Source organism: Ursus arctos, chromosome X, assembly GCF_023065955.2.
Source record: "Ursus arctos isolate Adak ecotype North America chromosome X, UrsArc2.0, whole genome shotgun sequence".
Taxonomy (NCBI): Eukaryota; Metazoa; Chordata; class Mammalia; order Carnivora; family Ursidae; genus Ursus; species Ursus arctos.
The window spans coordinates 31,709,576-31,727,417 of NC_079873.1; the positions used below are offsets into that span (position 1 = coordinate 31,709,576).

At 41.0% G+C, this 17,842-nt stretch overlaps 1 protein-coding gene and 1 pseudogene across 2 annotated transcripts in view; one reads left to right on the forward strand and one right to left on the reverse strand.

The window, feature by feature from the left end:
* LOC113265816 (cytochrome b-245 heavy chain) overlaps positions 1–2,352 on the forward strand; it is a 101,475-nt gene extending 99,123 nt beyond the window's left edge. For both annotated transcript variants that reach the window (XM_048213440.2, XM_048213439.2), the window contains exon 14: positions 47–2,352. In XM_048213440.2, coding sequence (XP_048069397.1) covers positions 47–173 — 127 coding nt within the window. In that variant the 3' untranslated portion in view covers positions 174–2,352. The remainder of the gene's footprint in view (positions 1–46) is intronic.
* Positions 2,353–2,486: 134 nt separating this feature from the next.
* Positions 2,487–10,227, reverse strand: LOC113265817 (G2/mitotic-specific cyclin-B1-like; annotated as a pseudogene).
* Positions 10,228–17,842: the final 7,615 nt, after the last annotated feature.

A 17,842-nucleotide genomic window follows, 5' to 3' on the forward strand; every position in this document is an offset into this window, starting at 1 on the left:
CCAAAAGCCTGAAACGGTTTTATTTTTCCTTTCTTCCCCCCCAAAGTACCAGAATAGGAGTCTTCCTCTGCGGACCTGAAGCCTTGGCTGAAACCCTCAGTAAACAGTGCATCTCCAACTCTGAGTCTGGCCCCCGGGGAGTGCATTTCATTTTCAACAAGGAAAACTTCTAACTGGTCTCTTCCCATGAGATCAATGCAGGTTATGCCGCCAAATACCTAACCCAATAATGCTAGTTGATCATGTAAGTTCCCGCCTTAAAAAAAAAGAGAGAGAAAATGAATCTATAAGGGGAAGGTTTTCCCTGAAAGATGTGTTAAAGATTGTTTGATAGTGATAATTTGCATTTGTATGGGCTTTATGGTTTTCAGAGCACTTTTACAAACGTGATTTCATGTTTCACTCACAATATTGCCAGAGGAAGGTAGGACCAGGGTTCCTGGACTCAGCATTTAGGATAAAAAAAGAAAAACATAGGGACTCAAAATGGTGAAGTAACTTCCTGAAGATTATGAAGCGTGGACCAGATCTAGTTCGTGTGGCCCCAGGTTTGGTGGTCTTTCTGTGATACCAGGCCACCAGAAATAGGGTTCATATACTCCCAATAAGAAGCAACAGTCCAGGGAGTGGCCATTCATTTTCCGTTTTGTGTTATCTTTGTATCATTACTGTCATAGTGAATGAAATCTTCCAAATACTTAGGAGATAATATATGCTGAGAAGAGCAAACACTTAAGAGTGACAGGATGGCCATGGGGCAGACTCCAGCTTAGCTTTGCTAATTTATGTATTAGTCAGCATTTACAATGATGCTTGGTAGAGTGGATACTCAGTGAAAGTTTGTTGAATGAATGAATGAAAAGACATTTAGAACCATACAAGGCCCGGATAGAAATACTTTAAAGCCTTAAACTAAGAATTGTGACAAATAGGTATCTGATATGCCCAGCTGCTTTAAATAGCATCTACCCCTTGTTTTATTTAAATACACACACAAAATGGCTCTTATTTGTGTGACTACTGGTTTATTGTTACATCATCCTCATCATCATCATCAAATTGATGTCCTAGAAACCAAAATCCCCAGCTTACTGTGTAGGTATTGAATTCACACCCAGTAGAACGTTCTAGATACCCATGAGTTCAAGAGAGAGTCTCTAAATCACTGTTAGTGTGGCCAGAAACAGGGTTTGGGTTTTTTTTCTTAGAACCGCTCTTATTTCTGGAAACTAAAAATAGCTTTATTTGCCCCACCCCGTGGAGCCACAGATATTTAGAACTACTTAACTTTGGTAATGATTAAGAAAGAGAAGAAAGCCGGAGGCAGGGCACAAGACTGGGTTAGGAGAAAAGGGAAAAGCAGGGGGAAATAGAACAGGAGGAGAGTGAGAGAAAGCAAAAAAGGCAAAAGGGAAGGGGAGAGGTGAGGGTCTCACCCTGGTCACTTTCTGCCCCAGATTCCTTAGTCTTGTATGTACTGAATGTCATTGAAGGGGGCTTACGCCTACTCATTTTCTGTTGATTCCATGTGGCAATGAATCTCAGATTCTGGCTGCAAATTTTGATGCTGGCTGGGCACATTCAGAGGACCGGGATGCAGTAGTAAGAACTCGGTTGTTCCTTTGGGCTCCCGGGATTCGCAGGTCACTGCAGGTCCGTCCTGACAAGCCAGGCTTGCCGTGGGCATGTTGTGTCCCCAAAATGTCCCAGCAAGGCTTTTTCTCAGAGAAACTTGGGTCTGGCCTGTTCACGCTGCTCCCTAGGTATCTGTTCATTCATTCACCAAATTTTTATTGTGCTATTACTCTGACTTCAGGCTCTGGTGCTCACAGTCTCAGTTCTTCCCACCAGAGTGTGAGCGGGAGGCAGAACCACAGTTCTAAGGAGTCTGAGAACCTTGGCCCTCTCTAACCTCCGTGGCACAAGTAAAACCAACTCCATTTGTTACTCTGAACACGTGTCTCCAGGATTTTTTTTTACCTTGATACCAACGTAGTTACCAGGACAGAGAGCCCTGCCCTGTGTTACCCTGGTTCTGAGATGAAAAATGAGTGTAAGAGTGCTCGTCATTACTCCATTCTTCTCCCAAGCCGCCGGCTGCCAGCTGCCAGCACAGCTCTTCTGGCTTCTAGTACTTAGCGCTTAGTATCAGGGACTGAGAGCATGATTAAGCATTGTTTTTAATCTCAAGGCTATGAAGGCTTTTCTTAGTTCCCCTGCTTTTGCAATATTGCATTTATGAAATTTGAGTACTTGTAGCTGTTGTATTTGAATAGTTTGTGGGGAGGGCGGGACCCTGGGAGATAATTCCTAGGAAGAATTAATAAAACTGTGCTTGACTATTAAAACAAATGAGCTCTCTTGGCGTCTGTGTTATCGATCTTCTTCGTATTAAAGGGTGGATTCACACAGCGAAGGTGTGCTCTGCCCCAGTGGGGCGGAGATTCTCTGTGTTTTTGCATGTGACAGGCCAAACCCGTCACGATTTATGGGTTGGGAAGGGAAAGCGGAGTACCGAGTCCGGTGCCCACGTCCTGGTGACCCTCACGGCACTGGTAGGAGACAAGAGTGTCACCTCACGGTGTGGACACAATCTCAGAGGCAAAGAAGCCCTAGTATGAGACCTCTTTTTTTCACTCCCACTCGTTTTGTAGGCTCTAACTTTGCAGTTAGGTGTCGTCAAGTCAGATTGTGAATATTTACATACGCTCACGGTTCTGTCTTGGCCGCTGCTCTGAATGAGTCCCTCAGTTATGATCTGCACGGTCTAGGAAATGGGTAGACGTGTGGGCATGTGTTCTTCTGGGGAGTTGGCAAGAGCTGCCACAAGGGGAGAGGACAGCACCTGAAACTAATGTCAGTGGGAGAAACAGCTAACATTTAGCAAAACACCTTCGAGTAAGCCAAACATTTTCCATACACTTCAGCTAATCCCTTAGGACACTGCAAGGTAGCCATTTTATCCCAATTTTGTTGATAAGAATGAGGCCGAGGAACGAGGGCAAACAATAGGCACAAGCCACCTCACAACTACTGTGTAACTGTGTCAACGTTAATGCACACCTTTCCGGTGAAAAAGTCCATGTTCTTTACACTACATTAGCAGATGAGTCAAGGTCTAAGTGACCAAGGATATATCCAAAGCTATCGCGCTAGGTACAGGTTATGCACTAAGAACAGATGGGTAACAGTGGCGGTATAAACCTCTAGTTTATGCCGTCTAAATATCTTGGCATCTTAGTTTAGAAGCGCTGGCTAACCCAATTTATGCCCATTTTTACTTTCATTGATTTATATTTATTTATAATGTTTCTTCAGCTTTATTGAGGTGGAATTGACCAATAAAATTGTAAGATATTTAAAGCATTACAACGTGATGATTCATCAAATAATGATTTTCCAAAGAACAACTTTTACCTATCTAACCACAAGACAATGAACAAATCCAAGAAATTTAACACTGATACAAAACTATCATTTATTCTAGCGTCTATGGACAGGAGAATTTGTATCCTCCGTGCATCGCCTTAGGGTATAGGTACTGTCAGTTTGTCCTGGTATTGGTGGTATTAAGTTTGATCACCAGATTTCTCTGTTACAAATGTAAAGGTTTCATTTTACTTTTGTAACTAGGAAGTCACATTTGGGTAATACTCTGTGACCATATGAATCTCATTTTCTCCGATAGCCTTTTGCCCAGTCATTTTAGCATAAAGTAATGACATTTCACTGAATCCATTTTTCTAATGATGGTTACAAAATATCCGGATTCTTAAACCTCAATAATCTGTACAATATACAAAAGGTTGATTTAATACATTCATATATTGCAAAATGATTACCACCATATCCTTAGCTAACTGTCCCGTTACTTAATTACCATTGATTTTTGGGGATGAGAACATATAAGAGTTAGTCTCTTAGCAACATTCAAGTATATAATACAGTATTATTAGCCATAATCTCATTCTGTACCTTAGATCCCCAGAACTTGTTCATCTTGTAACTGTAAATTTGTATACTTTGACAAATATCTCTCAATGGCCCCCACACACCAGCACCTGGTAACCACCACGTTACTCTGTTTCTCTGAGTTCAGCTTTTATAGACCCCACATGTATGTGGGATCATACGGTATTTGTCTTTCTTTGTCTGACTTATTTCAGTTAGCATTATGCCCTCAAGTATTATCCAGGTTGTTGCAAATGGCAGAATTTCCTTCTTTCTCATGGCTGAACAATATTCCATTGTGTATTTATAAATCGTCTTCTTTATCCATTCCCCTGTTGCTGGGCACTTAGGTTGTTCCACTTCTTGGCTCTTGTGAAATAATGCTGCAGTAAACATGGGCATGCAGATATTTCCATGAGGTACTAATTTCAATTCTTTTGGATATATACCCAGAAGTGGGATTGCTGGATCATAGGGTAGTTCTATTTTTAATTTTTAATTTTTTGAGGAATCTGCATATTGTTTTCCACAGTGGCTGCACCAATTTACATTTCCACCAACACTACACAAGGAGTCCCTTTTCTCCACATTCTTGCCAGCTCTTGCTCTCTCTCATCTTTTTGATACTAGCCATTCTAACAGGTGTGGGATGATAGCTCATTGTGGTTTTAATTTGCATTTCCCTGATGATGAGTGATGTTGAACACCTTTTCATGTACCTGTTGGCCACTTCTATGTCTCCTTTGGAAAGCTGTCTATGTAATTCCTCTGCCCAATTTTTAATGGGATTGCTTGATTTTGCTTTTGAATTATAGGAGTTCTTTATGTGTTTTGTATATTAACCCCTCACCCAATGTATGATTTGCAAACATTTTACCCCATTCAATAGGTTGCCCTTTCATTTTGTTTGTTGTTTCCTTCACTGTGCAGAAGCTTTTTGGTTTGTAGTTCTGCTTAATTTTTGCTTTTGTTGTTTGTGGTTTTGGTATCATATCCAGGAAATCACTGCCAAGACCAGTATCCAGGAGTTTTCTTCTTATGTTTTTCTGTGGGAGTTTTATGGTTTCAGATCTTATGTTTAAGTCTTTAATCCATTTCAAGTTCGTCTTCGTGAGTAATGTAATATAGAAGAATTTCATTCTTTTCATGTGGTTATCCAGTTTTTCTAGCACGACTTATTGAAGAGACCATCCTTTCCCCCCATTGAGTATTCTCGGGTCCCTCGTCAAGTATTAGTTGACCACATATGTGGGGATTTTTCTCTGGGCTCTCAATTCTGTCCCATTGGTCCATGTGTCCGTTTTTATGCCAGCACCATGCTGTTTTGACCACTATAACTTGGTAGTATAGTTTGCCTCTGGCTTTGTTCTTTCTTAGGATTGCTTTGGCTATTCGGGGTCTTTTGTGGCTCCATACAAATTTTAGAATTGTTTATTCTATTTCTATGAGAACTGTCATCTGCATTTTGGTAGGGATTGCATTGAACATATAGATGGCTTTGGGTAATATGGACATTTTAACAATATTAATTCTCTTGATGCATAACATGAGATATCTTTCCATTTGTTTTTATCTTTTTCAATTTCTTTCATCCAATTCTTGTAGTTGTCAGTGTACAGATATTTCACTACCTCGCTTAAATTTATTCCTAAGTATTTTATTATTTTTGATGCTATCGTGAATGGGATTGTTTTATTTCTTTTTTAGATGGTTTTTTTTAGGTATAAGAAGTAAAAAGGACCACAAACTTTACTAAAAGTAAGTAAAGGTAACATATAATATGTACAGATGGCACATGGTGCCAATTTTATTTGCAGTTACTATAATACTCCAACTCATGTTTACAAGTTGCACCTTTGCCACAGCCTTGGCTTAATCTTGAACTAGTGCAGAATTTAGCTGTGCCGGAGTGCTGATCTTAGCATGCTTAGATGCGGCATACTTGTTCTTATAGTCATGGGCTTCGTAAGCCCGCGATTCACCATGACTATATTCTTAGCCAGGTGTTGCATAACATTTAGAAGGGATTCTTCAGTGTATGACAGATAATGCTGTCAAGTTGGTGTCCTTTCACGATTATTGAGAATTTTCAATGCTAGGCACAAAACTCCTGCCGCAATCTGAGAAGGAGGAAAGTGCACCATATCGTAGTCCAATATAGTTAGTTCCATCAGGTATTTGGCCAAAGAATGTTTCTCATCATCAACCCTCTCCAATCTTAGATGCTCTCTGAAGGAAATGCAGGGGTACAGGGCCGGCCCAGACCAACATTTAAAGATCTTAGAATCTTCATTTCCATCTGTCTGATTTGGTGCTTAGCGTAAGTGTTGTCAGTCACAAAGGCAAAGTCACCAATTTCTGGAGGGTACATTTCTTCATATTGGCTTGCGATAAATATGGCAGTGACACCAACCAGCTGCGGCATCTTCTTGGGCACACAAATATTCTGCATGAACTGATCGATAACGGAAACAGTCAGGTACACCGTCTCCTGCAGCAATCTGAATTTCATTTGAACCTGTTCTAGCCAGTCAATAAGGATGACTCTCGTGTGTCCAGTGACTTCACGACACAGTAGGTATTTTGGTCTGACTGCTTGCTCTTCCTCAAGTTGTCTCAGATCAGCATAAATATCTTTCGCGTATTCACTACAAAGGTTTGGATGAGCTCCATCTTCTGCATCCACATCATTCACTGCAAGAACACATCAGAGAATGCCTGACAGATATTCTTCCGCAGGGGCACATCCAGATGTCTCCACTGGGCTTGGAGAGGGAGTATCAACCAAAATTGGCTCAGGCAAAAGGTTTGCTTCTGGCTCTGGTTCTAGCACAGTCTCGGGGGCCTTTTCCAGAGGTTTAGGGATTTTTTTTTAAGCAATAACTTTTCCAGGAACCAAAGTTTTTGCTTCCTTTTTCAGAGGCAGTTTGGCCTGTGGTTGTTCACTGACTTTGTTACCCACGTCTCCGAGAGCTGTTCTAGGCCTCAGTCCGGACTTGGAGGCCACTACTGTGGCACATGCTTTGCTCCTGCCATACCGATCTTCACCTTATTTTCAACATTAACTTTCGTGTTCCTGGTGACCCGAGCACCATGGCTTCCTCTTCACCAGGCAGCAGCTCAGTGGGGAGAAGAGGAGCGCAGGAGCCACCAACGAGCCGGGGGCCTGAACCCACTGCAGAGCAACAGCCGTTCCTCTGCAGCACACCGGGCTCTTTTTTAGATGTTTTGTTGTTAGTGGAGGTTGATTTTTGTATCCTGCACCTTTACTGAATTCATTGATTAGTTCTGGCAGTAGTTTGGTGGAGTCTTGACAATTCTTTCTACGCAAGATCATATCATCTACGAACAAAGACAGCTTTACTTTTCCCTTTACTATTTGGATGTCTTTTATTTACTTTTCTTGCCTGATTGCTCTGGCCAGGACTCCCAGTACTTTGTTGAATAGAAGTGAAGAGAGTAGGCACCCTTGTCCTGTTCCTAATGTTAGAGAAAAAGCTTTCAACCTTTCACCATTGAGTATGATGTTAGCTGTGGGCTTGTCATGTTATGTCCTTACTGTGTTGAGGTATCTTCATTCTATAGCCAATTTGTGAGAATTTCTATCATGAAAGGATTGTGTATTTTGTCAAATGCTTTTTCTACATCTGTTGAGATGGTCATATGATTTTTATTTTTCTATTAATGTGGTATATTACATTTATTGATTTGTGTATGTTGAATAATCTTTGAATCTCAGGGACAAATCCCACTTGATCAGGGTGTATGATCCTTTTAATGTGCTGTTGAATTTGGTCTGTTAATATTTTGTTGAGAATTTTTGCATCTGTGTTCTTTAGGGTTATTAGCCTATAATTTTATTTTTCTTGTGATGTCCTTATCTGACCTTGGTATCAGGGTAATGCTGGCTTTGTAAAATGACTTTGGGAGTATTCCCTCCTTCCCACTTTTTTGGAAGAATTTGGGAAGGATTGGGGTTAATTCTTCTTTTTTTTTTAAAGATTTATTTATTTATTAGAGAGGGAGAGTGTGCATGCATGAGCGGAGGGAGGGGCAGAGGAAGAGAATCATTAAGCAGACTCCCTGCTGAGCCAGGAGCTGGACACAGGGCTTGATCTCAAGACCCTCATATCATGATCTGAGCCGAAACCAAGAGTCAGACTCTCAACAGACGAGCCACCCAGGCACCCCAGGGTTAATTCTTATTTAAATGTTTGGTCCTAGAGTTTTCTTTTTTTTAATTTAATTTTTATTTTTTTTTATTTTAATTTTTTTTATTATATTATGTTAGTCACCGTACAGTACATCCCCGGTTTCTGATGTAAAGTTTGATGATTCATTAGTTGCGTATAACACCCAGTGCACCATGCAATACATGCCCTCCTTACTACCCATCACCAGTCTATCCCATTCCCCCCCCCCCCCCCTCTGAAGCCCTCAGTTTGGTCCTAGAGTTTTCTGTGTTAGGAGGTCTTTGATTACTGATTCAATCTCCTTACTCTTTATTGGTTTCTTCAGATTTGTATTTCTTCATGATTCAGTCTTGGTAGATTGTATATTTCTAGGAATGTGTCCATTTCTTCTAGGTTGTCCAGTTCGTTGGTGTATAATTATTCATGGTGTTCTCTCATGATCCTTTGTATTTCTGTGGTATCAGTCGTAATGTCTGTTTCATTTATGATTTCGTTTGTTTGAGTCCTATCTCTTTTATTCTGAGTTAGTCTAGCTAAACTTTTGTCAATTTTGTTTATCTTTACAAAAATACCAGCTCTTAGTTTCATTGATCTTTTGTTATTTCTCTGGTATTTGTTTTATTTATTTTTGCTCTGGTCTTCATTTCCTTCCTTCTGCTAACTTTGGGTCTAGTTTGTTTTTCTATTTCTAGTTCCTTGAGAATTAAAGTGAGGTTGTTTATTTGAGTTGTTTCTGTAGGCATTTACTGCTGTAAACCTCCCTCTTAGAACTGATTTTGCAGCATCCCATAGATTTTAACATGTTGGGCTTCCATTTTTGTCATTTTAGGGATATTTCCTAGATTACCTTTGATTTCTTCTTTGACCCATTGGTTATTCAGGAGTATTTACTTAATGTCCACATATTTGTAAATTTCCCAGTTTCCTCCTGCTATTGATTTCCAGTTTTGTACCATTATGGTCAGAAAAGACACTTAGGATTTCAATCTTCCTAAATTTGCTAAGACTTGTTTTATGACCTACCATTTGATCTATCCTGGAGAATGTTTTGTGTGCATTTGAGAAGAATATTTATTCTGCTGCTTTTGGATGGAGTGTTCTGTATGTGTCTGTTATTTCCATCTGGTCTAAAGTATGGTTCAAATCCAACGTTTCCTTGATTTTCTTTCTAGATGGTCTATCCATTGTTGAGAGTGGGGTATTGAAGTCCCCTACTATTATTGTATTTTCTATTTCTCCTTTCAGATCTGTTAGCATTTGCTTAATAAATTTAGAGACTCTAATGTTGTCTGCATATATATTTATGATTATTATATCTTCTTGACTAATTGATCCTTTATTGTTATATGACCATCTTTGTCTCTTATTACCATTTGTGGCTTAAAGTCTTTCTTCTGATGTAACTATAGTTACCTGTTTTCTTTTGGTTTCCACTTGTGTGGAATATATTTTGCCATCTCTTTCAGCCTATGTTGTTCTTAAACCTGAAGAGTCGCTTGTAGGCAGCATACAGTTGGATCTTATTTTTTATCTATCCAGCCACTCCGCCTCTGGATTGGAGATTCGGTCCTCTAACATTTAGCATAATTATTGATAGTCAACGATGTACTAATGCCACCTCTGAAATTGTTTTCCAGACATTTTGTAGTTCCATTTTTCTTTGCCTCCTTTTTACTGCCTTCCTTTGTAAATTAATGATTTTCCATAGTGCTATGCTTTGATTCCCTTCTCTTTATCTTTTGTGAATGTATTATAAATTTTTGCTTTATGAATCCCATGAGGTTTACATAAACATGATATATATACATACATATCAGTCTATTTTATACTGATAAGAATTTAATTTTGATCACATACAAAACTATATGCTTTTACTCCTTTTGTTTTCGATGTCATCATTTACATCTTTTTATATTGTGTAGTCATTAATAAATTGTTGAAGCTATAGCTATTTTTAATACTTTTTCCTTTAACCTTTACTCTAGAGTTAAGTAGTTACCATATCACTATACTACAGTATTAGAAGATTCTATATCTGACTCTGTGCTTACCTTGTGTGTTGTATATCTTCACATGTTTTCATGTTGTTAATCAGCATCCTTTTGTTGCAGCTTGAAGGATTCTTTTCAGCGTTTCTTGTAGGGTAGATTTATTGGTGATGAATTCCTTTGGCTTTGTTTATTAGGGAAAGTCCTTATTTGGCCTTCAGCTCTGAAAAGGAGTGTCGCTGGGTAAAGTATTCTTGGTTTGCACTTTCTTTCAGCACTTTGAATATATCATTCCGTTCTCTCCTGGCCTGTAAGTTCTCTGCTGAGAAATCAGTTAATAGCCTTATGTGGGTTTCCTAGTATGAGATAGTTTTCCTTCTCTTGCTGCTTTTAAAATCGTCTTATTGTTTGTTTGTTTTTTTTTTTTTAGACGGTTTTGTTATTATGTGTCTGGAAGAAAGTTGTTTTGGATTAAAATTTTTAGGTGACCTATTAGCTTTATGAACTTGGATGTTCAAATCTCTTCCCAGAGTTGAGAAGTTCTCAGCCCTTATTTCTTTAAATAAGCTTTCTACCCCTTTCCCCATCTCTTCCCTTTCTGACCTCCGATGACATATACATTATTTCTTTTTATGGTGTCCTATCACTTACTCTTTTTTTTTCCTTTTTTGCTCCTGGACTAGAGAATTTCCATTGGCTTTCCTCCTAGCTCACTGACTCTTCTGCTTGCTCAAGTCTGCTGCTGGAGCTCTCAATTGTATTCTTCGATTCAGTCATTGTATTCTTTAGCCCCAAAATTTCTGTTCGGTTCTTTTTAATTTTTTTAATCTCTTTGTAGCACTCTTCATTTTGTTCTTGTATTGTTTTCCTGATATTAAATTGCTTATCTGAGTTCTCTTGTAGTGATCTGAGCATCTGCAGAATAGTTTGTCAGGCAATTCCTGGATCTCCATATCTTTGGGGCCAGCTGCTGGGGTTTTACTCTATTCCTTTGTGGTGTCATGTTTCCCTGATTCTTTGTGATCCCTGTAGCTTTGCATTGGTGTCTGCACATTTGAAGAAGCAGTCACCTCTCTTAGACTTTATGGACTGAGTTCAGTAAAGGAAACCTTTTGCCTGTGGGAGGGGGCACATTGGATCATGTAATCCACTAGGTCTGGGGGGGCAAGGTGCCAAGCGTGGGGGTATGTGGCAGCACCAGGTCTGGGGAAGTGTGCTGTCTCTTTGGCTCAGGCCACGGGGACCCACAGCATCAATAACTATGTGGTCCTTGTGGGCACTATGAGTCTGCAGTGGCTGCAAGTGCTGTTGGGGTCTTAAATGGCACCTCCAGTTCTAGTAGTTATGGATCAGGGCAGGCAGTGGTGGTGTACAGAGCTGGTGGCATACACCCACTGAACTATGGGGGCCAGCTGCAGACGCTTTGCCATGGCTGGGGCCAGTGGCAGACACACTCGTAGTGATGGGCACCAGGGCAGGTAGCAAGGGCTGGGGCTAACTATGGGCTCACTAGCAGCTGCAGAGGACCTGACTGTCGCCGTGCTGTCCTGTGGCTGCATACTCTCCCCGCAGGAGTGCACGCTGGTGACAGGTTCAGGCTGGGGTGTACATCTACAAAGCTGGTGGGGCTAGCTGTAGGTAGGCATGGGGGTCCCGGCCAGTGATGGGAGACAGGGCTTGATCTGGGCCCGCAAGCAGCTGCAAAGGCCCCAGTTGTTGGTGCAATCACCCATGGCTGGGTACACTCCCCCCTGTGCTCTACAGTAGAGGCCGATGACTGGTGTCAGGCCAGGGGTGGGCAGGTACACAGCTGAAGGGGCTAGCCCTCAGAGCAGGCACGGTAGGGAGGTCAGCTAGGGGGACCTAGACTGATGTGTTGCATTTGTGCAGCTGCAGAAGCTAGAGCTGGCTGTGAGCGTGGCTCCTGGGCTCTGGCGGGGGTGGGCAGGGACTCTAATGGGTGGCGTCTTCCAGTTGCCCAGCCACAGAGACTTCAATGGCTGCGGGTGCTGGTCCCGGGCCCCCGTGGGGCAGCGAGGGGCAGGAGAGACTCAAGCAGCTGGCATCAGCAAGTGAATACCTGTGGGGTAGAAGCTGCGGAGACGTGCACGGGGTCCGTGGCAGCCGTGCTGACCCTCGGCTTCATCAGTGGCAAAATCTGCTGAGTTTTTCTGCACAGCAGGTCTCTATGAACACTGATTGCTGCCGCTACATGTTTGCTAATAACAGCCTCTGCTTTTCTTCCTTATTCTTAGCTGGCTCAACACATCTGCTCTTTGCAGGTCTGGGTGGGGTGAAACTGAAGCGGAACCTTCATGCAGTGTCCCAAGAGGCTGGGGAAACTGGTCAGTCAGCCCGCTCTTTTCGGGTGAGAGGAACTTTCTAGCTGGGAAGTTCCCTCTTGGTGTTAAACAACGCTGGCCGGGGAGATGGGGTGATGTAGGCAAAAAGAATCTGTTTTCCTTCTCTCTTTGTGTGACTACTCTCAGTGTTTGTTCCACTGTGTTTCCAAATTGTCCCACGTGGACTCTAGAGCTCTCGCAGAGCTGTTTTGGTTCAGGTATCCATGTGTCTAATTATCAATCTTTGTGGGGAGGGAGACTGGGCAGCCGGGTTCTCCTAGGTCACCGTTTGTTCCGTGTAACCTAATTTTTACTTTAAATTAAGATCGCACCTATCAAGCAATGAAATTATTTTGCTTGGAGAAAAGAAGCTTCAATAATATTTATGACATTTACTTTTTGATATGTATTTTGTTTATCATGTGTTTCTATCTGGCAGAGAATGGCCAGTTATTGTCCGTGTCATGTGGTGTGTGCGTGCGGGTATTATGAAATAAAATTGCATGAGGAAGAGGCTAAGTTATAAAAGGAAAGAATTTCACAGATGTGTGTGTTGTTGGGTAAAAAACAAATTGCTGATGAAGGCTAGGATGTCGGGCCCCTAGAGATTTCTAAAAAATTCGACGAAAGAGCAACCAGCTGGCCTGAGATTTTCTTAAAACTGTCGTCTTTATCACCGTGATGAGGAATGAGGTGGTGTCAGCAATTGGATATTGCAGTTAATCCTAATTCTTGCTAACAGAGTATCAGTTTTCAAGGAATCGGGGTACCATAGTTAAAGAAGAAACTAAATTTTGATGTATACTGCGTTGTGGTAAAAGGAAGTACTAAGAAAGACTGGACAGGAAAAGCAGTCACTGTGAGTTTATTTTCACATCTTACTCTGAGAACTAAACGATCCCGGAGACTGTGCCTCTCTGACTTTTGCAAGCAGCCCAAAGGATTCTATCCTGAAATGTATCCTTCAGAGAAGACTACTGCAAATACAGTAAACCTGATTTATATTTTAAAAAATCGGGCTCGAAAGTTCTTCATAAATTTTAGAATTGCATTAACAGATTAAGTAATCACTGTTTACCATTATGTTAGATCACTCGATTGCTAAACATTGCTTCCTCTTTTCAGTCATGCATTTCCCAGTTAAGTAACAATAAATTCTCTAAGCTCCCACTCACATGGAAACAGCTAAACATCACTCTTTCGGGTCAGATGGGGGGAAATTCTGGGCATAAGAAATGAGTCACCATTGTCCTTCCTGAGGGATTTTAGAGCAAATTTCAGGGCTCCTTGCATTGGTTGATAAGAAAAACCCCCACCATGCTCTCTAAACAGCTCCCGAGGTAAATTACTGCACCTGGCACGCAGGGCGCACCATTCACATGGTGGCTGTTCCAGGTCCAGCTACTGAAGGTCCGCAGAGCTCTCTGACCGTATCCTGTTTCCCAGTTGGAGGTTCTGCATCACCCACAACTAAAACATTAGACTCAGATACCCGCGTTGTCAACTTCGCGCTGCCTCTGTCACCTGGTGTTTCGTTCTGCTAGGGCAGAGGTGCCTGGGCCTTTACTGAGATCAAAGGCAACAGCAAGTTTGGCTCCGTCCAACGCACAGTGGATGCAGGCCGTCCAACACCCTTTAAGAATAGGAGTTTTTGCACTTTTCTCTTTTGTAGCGAATGTTCAGCAGACTTTACTTTCCATTTGGTGTATATAAAAATGCATTTTGAGACATCTTCTTTAAGGTATTACATACCAGAAGGTATGGAGATGGGAACAGGGAAAAAAATCAAACATAAGTCTGGTATCAGCATTAACTACAGGGAGTGACACAAAGTAGGGAATATTAAAATAAAATGGAGTGGTTATTTTTCCTTGCTTTTAAAAAAGTAAATAATGCTTAAACTGATTTCCGTTTGGCCCCAGTTTTCTACTTCCCTCTGTATCCATGTCCTCCGTAATGTGGCTTTGCAGTTCCTTCCATCAAGAGGAGCAGACTGTTTGCTCACCCCTTGAAGCTGGCCTATTCTTGTGACTCGCACTGACCAGTAGGATGCAGCAGAATTGATATGCGAGTTCCAGAGGCTAGGCCTCAAGAAACCTGGCATGCTTCTGCTCTATCTTTTGCTCTTTTACCTTTTCCATGATGGTGTGTCTGAGCTAGCTTGCTTGGGGGTGAAATGTGTAGGGCAGAGCATTTTCAGCCTAGTAGCGCCCACCAAGACACCAGACATCTGAGAGAGAGCCCAAGATTAAGAGAATTTTCTAGGCAACCTACAGCTGACTGCAGATGCGTAAGTAAGCCCAGCTCACATCACCAGAACCGCCCAGATGACCTGCAGACGCGTAGAAAATGTAAATAAGTGTTGTTTAAAGCCTCTAACTTTGGGGTAATTTGTCATGCAACAAAGCCACTGATATAAATAGCATCAAAAATTGACGAAAGAGACGGACAGGTCCAGCGTGAGAGTTTAGGTGATCATACCCATGCTTACATTGCGTGGCACACTTCTCTGCGGATTACCGTAAGCAACATATTGACTTTATTTGGAGAAAAACAGTATATCTTCTAAATCGTCGTGACTTACATGGAGTTACGCTTGCTTTGAAAATCCCAGTGCTCATAGAGCCTAAGGGCTTTGCCATCTAAAAATAGAGGTGATTTTTATTAGACAATTCTATCCCCATAGCTAGCACATTGTTTCATCCATGTAGAAATAAGCTAGCTGGCAATCTTACTATCTGAAATAGAAGTAAAAACTGGGGATGAGGACAGGAGGAAGTGTCTGGGCAACCAAAATGGAACTAAAATCCACAAACGTTACCTTAAACTCTGGCAAAACCAGTCAGAAGCTCTCTCAGAGCTTTTTCAACTTGCCATAACGAGCTTAGTGATCTTGGTCCCAAATCCGTGCTTAATGAGAAGTGGTGAGTTAAAAGAAGAGAGAAGGGGTTTTAGAGGAAGGTATACACGCAATGATAACAAGAGACACAGAGACAAGAGAACCTAAAGGAAGGGCAAAGAAGGAACACTACAAGCAGACTCAGGGACTCAGAAGCACAGCAGTCTGGGGTCATTATAACAGGAAAGCGTCTCCTACCTCAACAGAACCGAAGAGCATCATCACACTGCATTTCTTTCTTTCTTCACTCATTCATTCAATCGTTCATTCATTCATTCATTCATACATTTATTCAACAAATGCTATGTATACTGAGCTTTTTCTCTGGTCAGTGTACTGTCCAGGACCTAAAGGACTGAGAATATTAATTAGAACTTACAATTTGGTACAAGAATACGTGTAATGGCAATCATGTTTTGAAGAGTCCACTGACAAAGCATGGTAAGTCAGCTAAAATAGTCATACATAATGGTTAAGATTTTTGCCCACGCCCATGTTTAAAAGGTAAATCTTTAGTCATCCGGAAAGTGCACACATTGAGAATGACTTGTGTCAGGTGTTCCCAGATGGCTTAAGTTTCGTATCATTAGTATGTCCATTTCCAGTACAGTAATGTTCAGATTTCTGGGGAAGAGGAAAAGAGAACTTGTGTAGATTCTGCCTAAATAAGTAAAATTTGTTGGGTGCCTGGGTGGCCCAGTGGCTTAAGCGTCTGCCTTTGGCTCAGGTCATGATCCCAGGGTTCTGGGATCCAGCCGCACATTGGGGGGGGTCTCTGCTCAGCAGGGAGCCTACTTCTCCCTCTGCCTCTGCCTCCCTCTATCTGTCTCTCATGAATAAATACAGATAATCTTTTAAAAAAATAAGTAACATTTGTTTATAAATTAAAGGTAAAAATAAAGAACTAGGTTGCTTTAAAATCAGGGAGGGAAAATAAAAAATATATGATGTTTAAGGCATTAAAAGAAGAAAAATAGAGTTTTATTTTTCTAAAAGTAAGTCCTTAAATCTTCTGCTGGAAGTGAAAAATACAGAATATATTAACAACTTTTTCACTTGCCCTTTTCTTTACGGTATTTTAAAAACGCAATTAGTTATTTTCATAAATGGAGATGTGTTGACCTGCTGGATAAAGTTTGGCTGCAGGTGGTGCTGACTGCTTTGAGATGGCAGATAACTATTAACTTGACTCTAGAAGTTTACACTGGCCAAATGAATCAAAAACAAGCCTAACATTTAGAAAAAGATAGTCCTGTAAAGCAGTCATGAAACACACAAGTCACATGGCAAACACAGATTCAACTACGTAATAAACATTTAGAGGCTTCCAGTTCAAGGTGGCGAACTAACCCTAAGCAATTTTCCTTCTATCTCCCCCAAGGTTCTTAAAGTGCATTTTAAAAAGAGATAATAGTATAACTACCCATGCAAGAGACTAGGTGAGGACCTCAAGGGTTAAAAGGTTTCAACATATTCCTAGAAGCTGAATAATTGGTAGAGAAATGATAATTCATGAATTAGGAGGAAGGAAACCAAACCCAGAAGTATCTGAAGAGGAGGCCAAAGCTTAGAAAGATGCCCTACTTATCCTGAAGAATGCCAGGGAGTTTAGGGACACGGGAATGCCAGATACAAAGGAGGAGAAGAGTGACATGGAACTGAAAAGAGTGGAGTTCGTTATTCAACCAACAGAAGTTCCAGAAAGACAATACAGAGATAGCAGGTGCAAGAAAAGTAACAAAGAAAATAAAAGATAATTTATCTGAGCTAAATAACACACATCATCATGTTGATAGGGTCCATTGAGTAACTAGTAGACATGACATATATGTACATATATATTAATAATATGTTACTATTTTTAATTTGGGGGCTGAGTTGTGTGCTAGGATTATTTTTCCTTCTTTATGGCTCTAATGTCATGACTATAACTCTGAAAAGGGAATATTCCTAGAGTGATATTTAAATAGATTCCTTTTTTTTAATCTTCCCATCGTATTCTTGTCTGTTTTCCATTGGTCAAGTTCACTTCAAGGGAATATAAGCCTTTGTGATATTGGGATATAATAAGAAATATACATACTTTGTTTTTTGTTCCAGGCTTCTGGCCAGAGCTCTTAAAACCTTTGTAATTTCCTAAGCAATAAAGGTGCTAGAAACATCTTTGGTTCTAACATTGGTCTTTGACCCAATTCCTGACAGAGAACTCCCAAATCTTTTGGAATTTCCTGAGTGATAAGAACATGTTTGGTTCTAATGACATGACTCTTGATGGGCTCCTGGGTGGCTTCAGGATGGAGGCTGGTCACCTGAAAGACTGCGCCATGATTAGAAACTTGGAACTTTCAGTCCTACTCCCCATTCTCCAGCGAGGGGAGAGGGGCTGGAGACTAAGTTAATAATTGATCCAGGGTATGTGATGAAGCCTCTATAAAAATCTCTGAGCTAGAGTTTGGAGAGCTTCCAGGT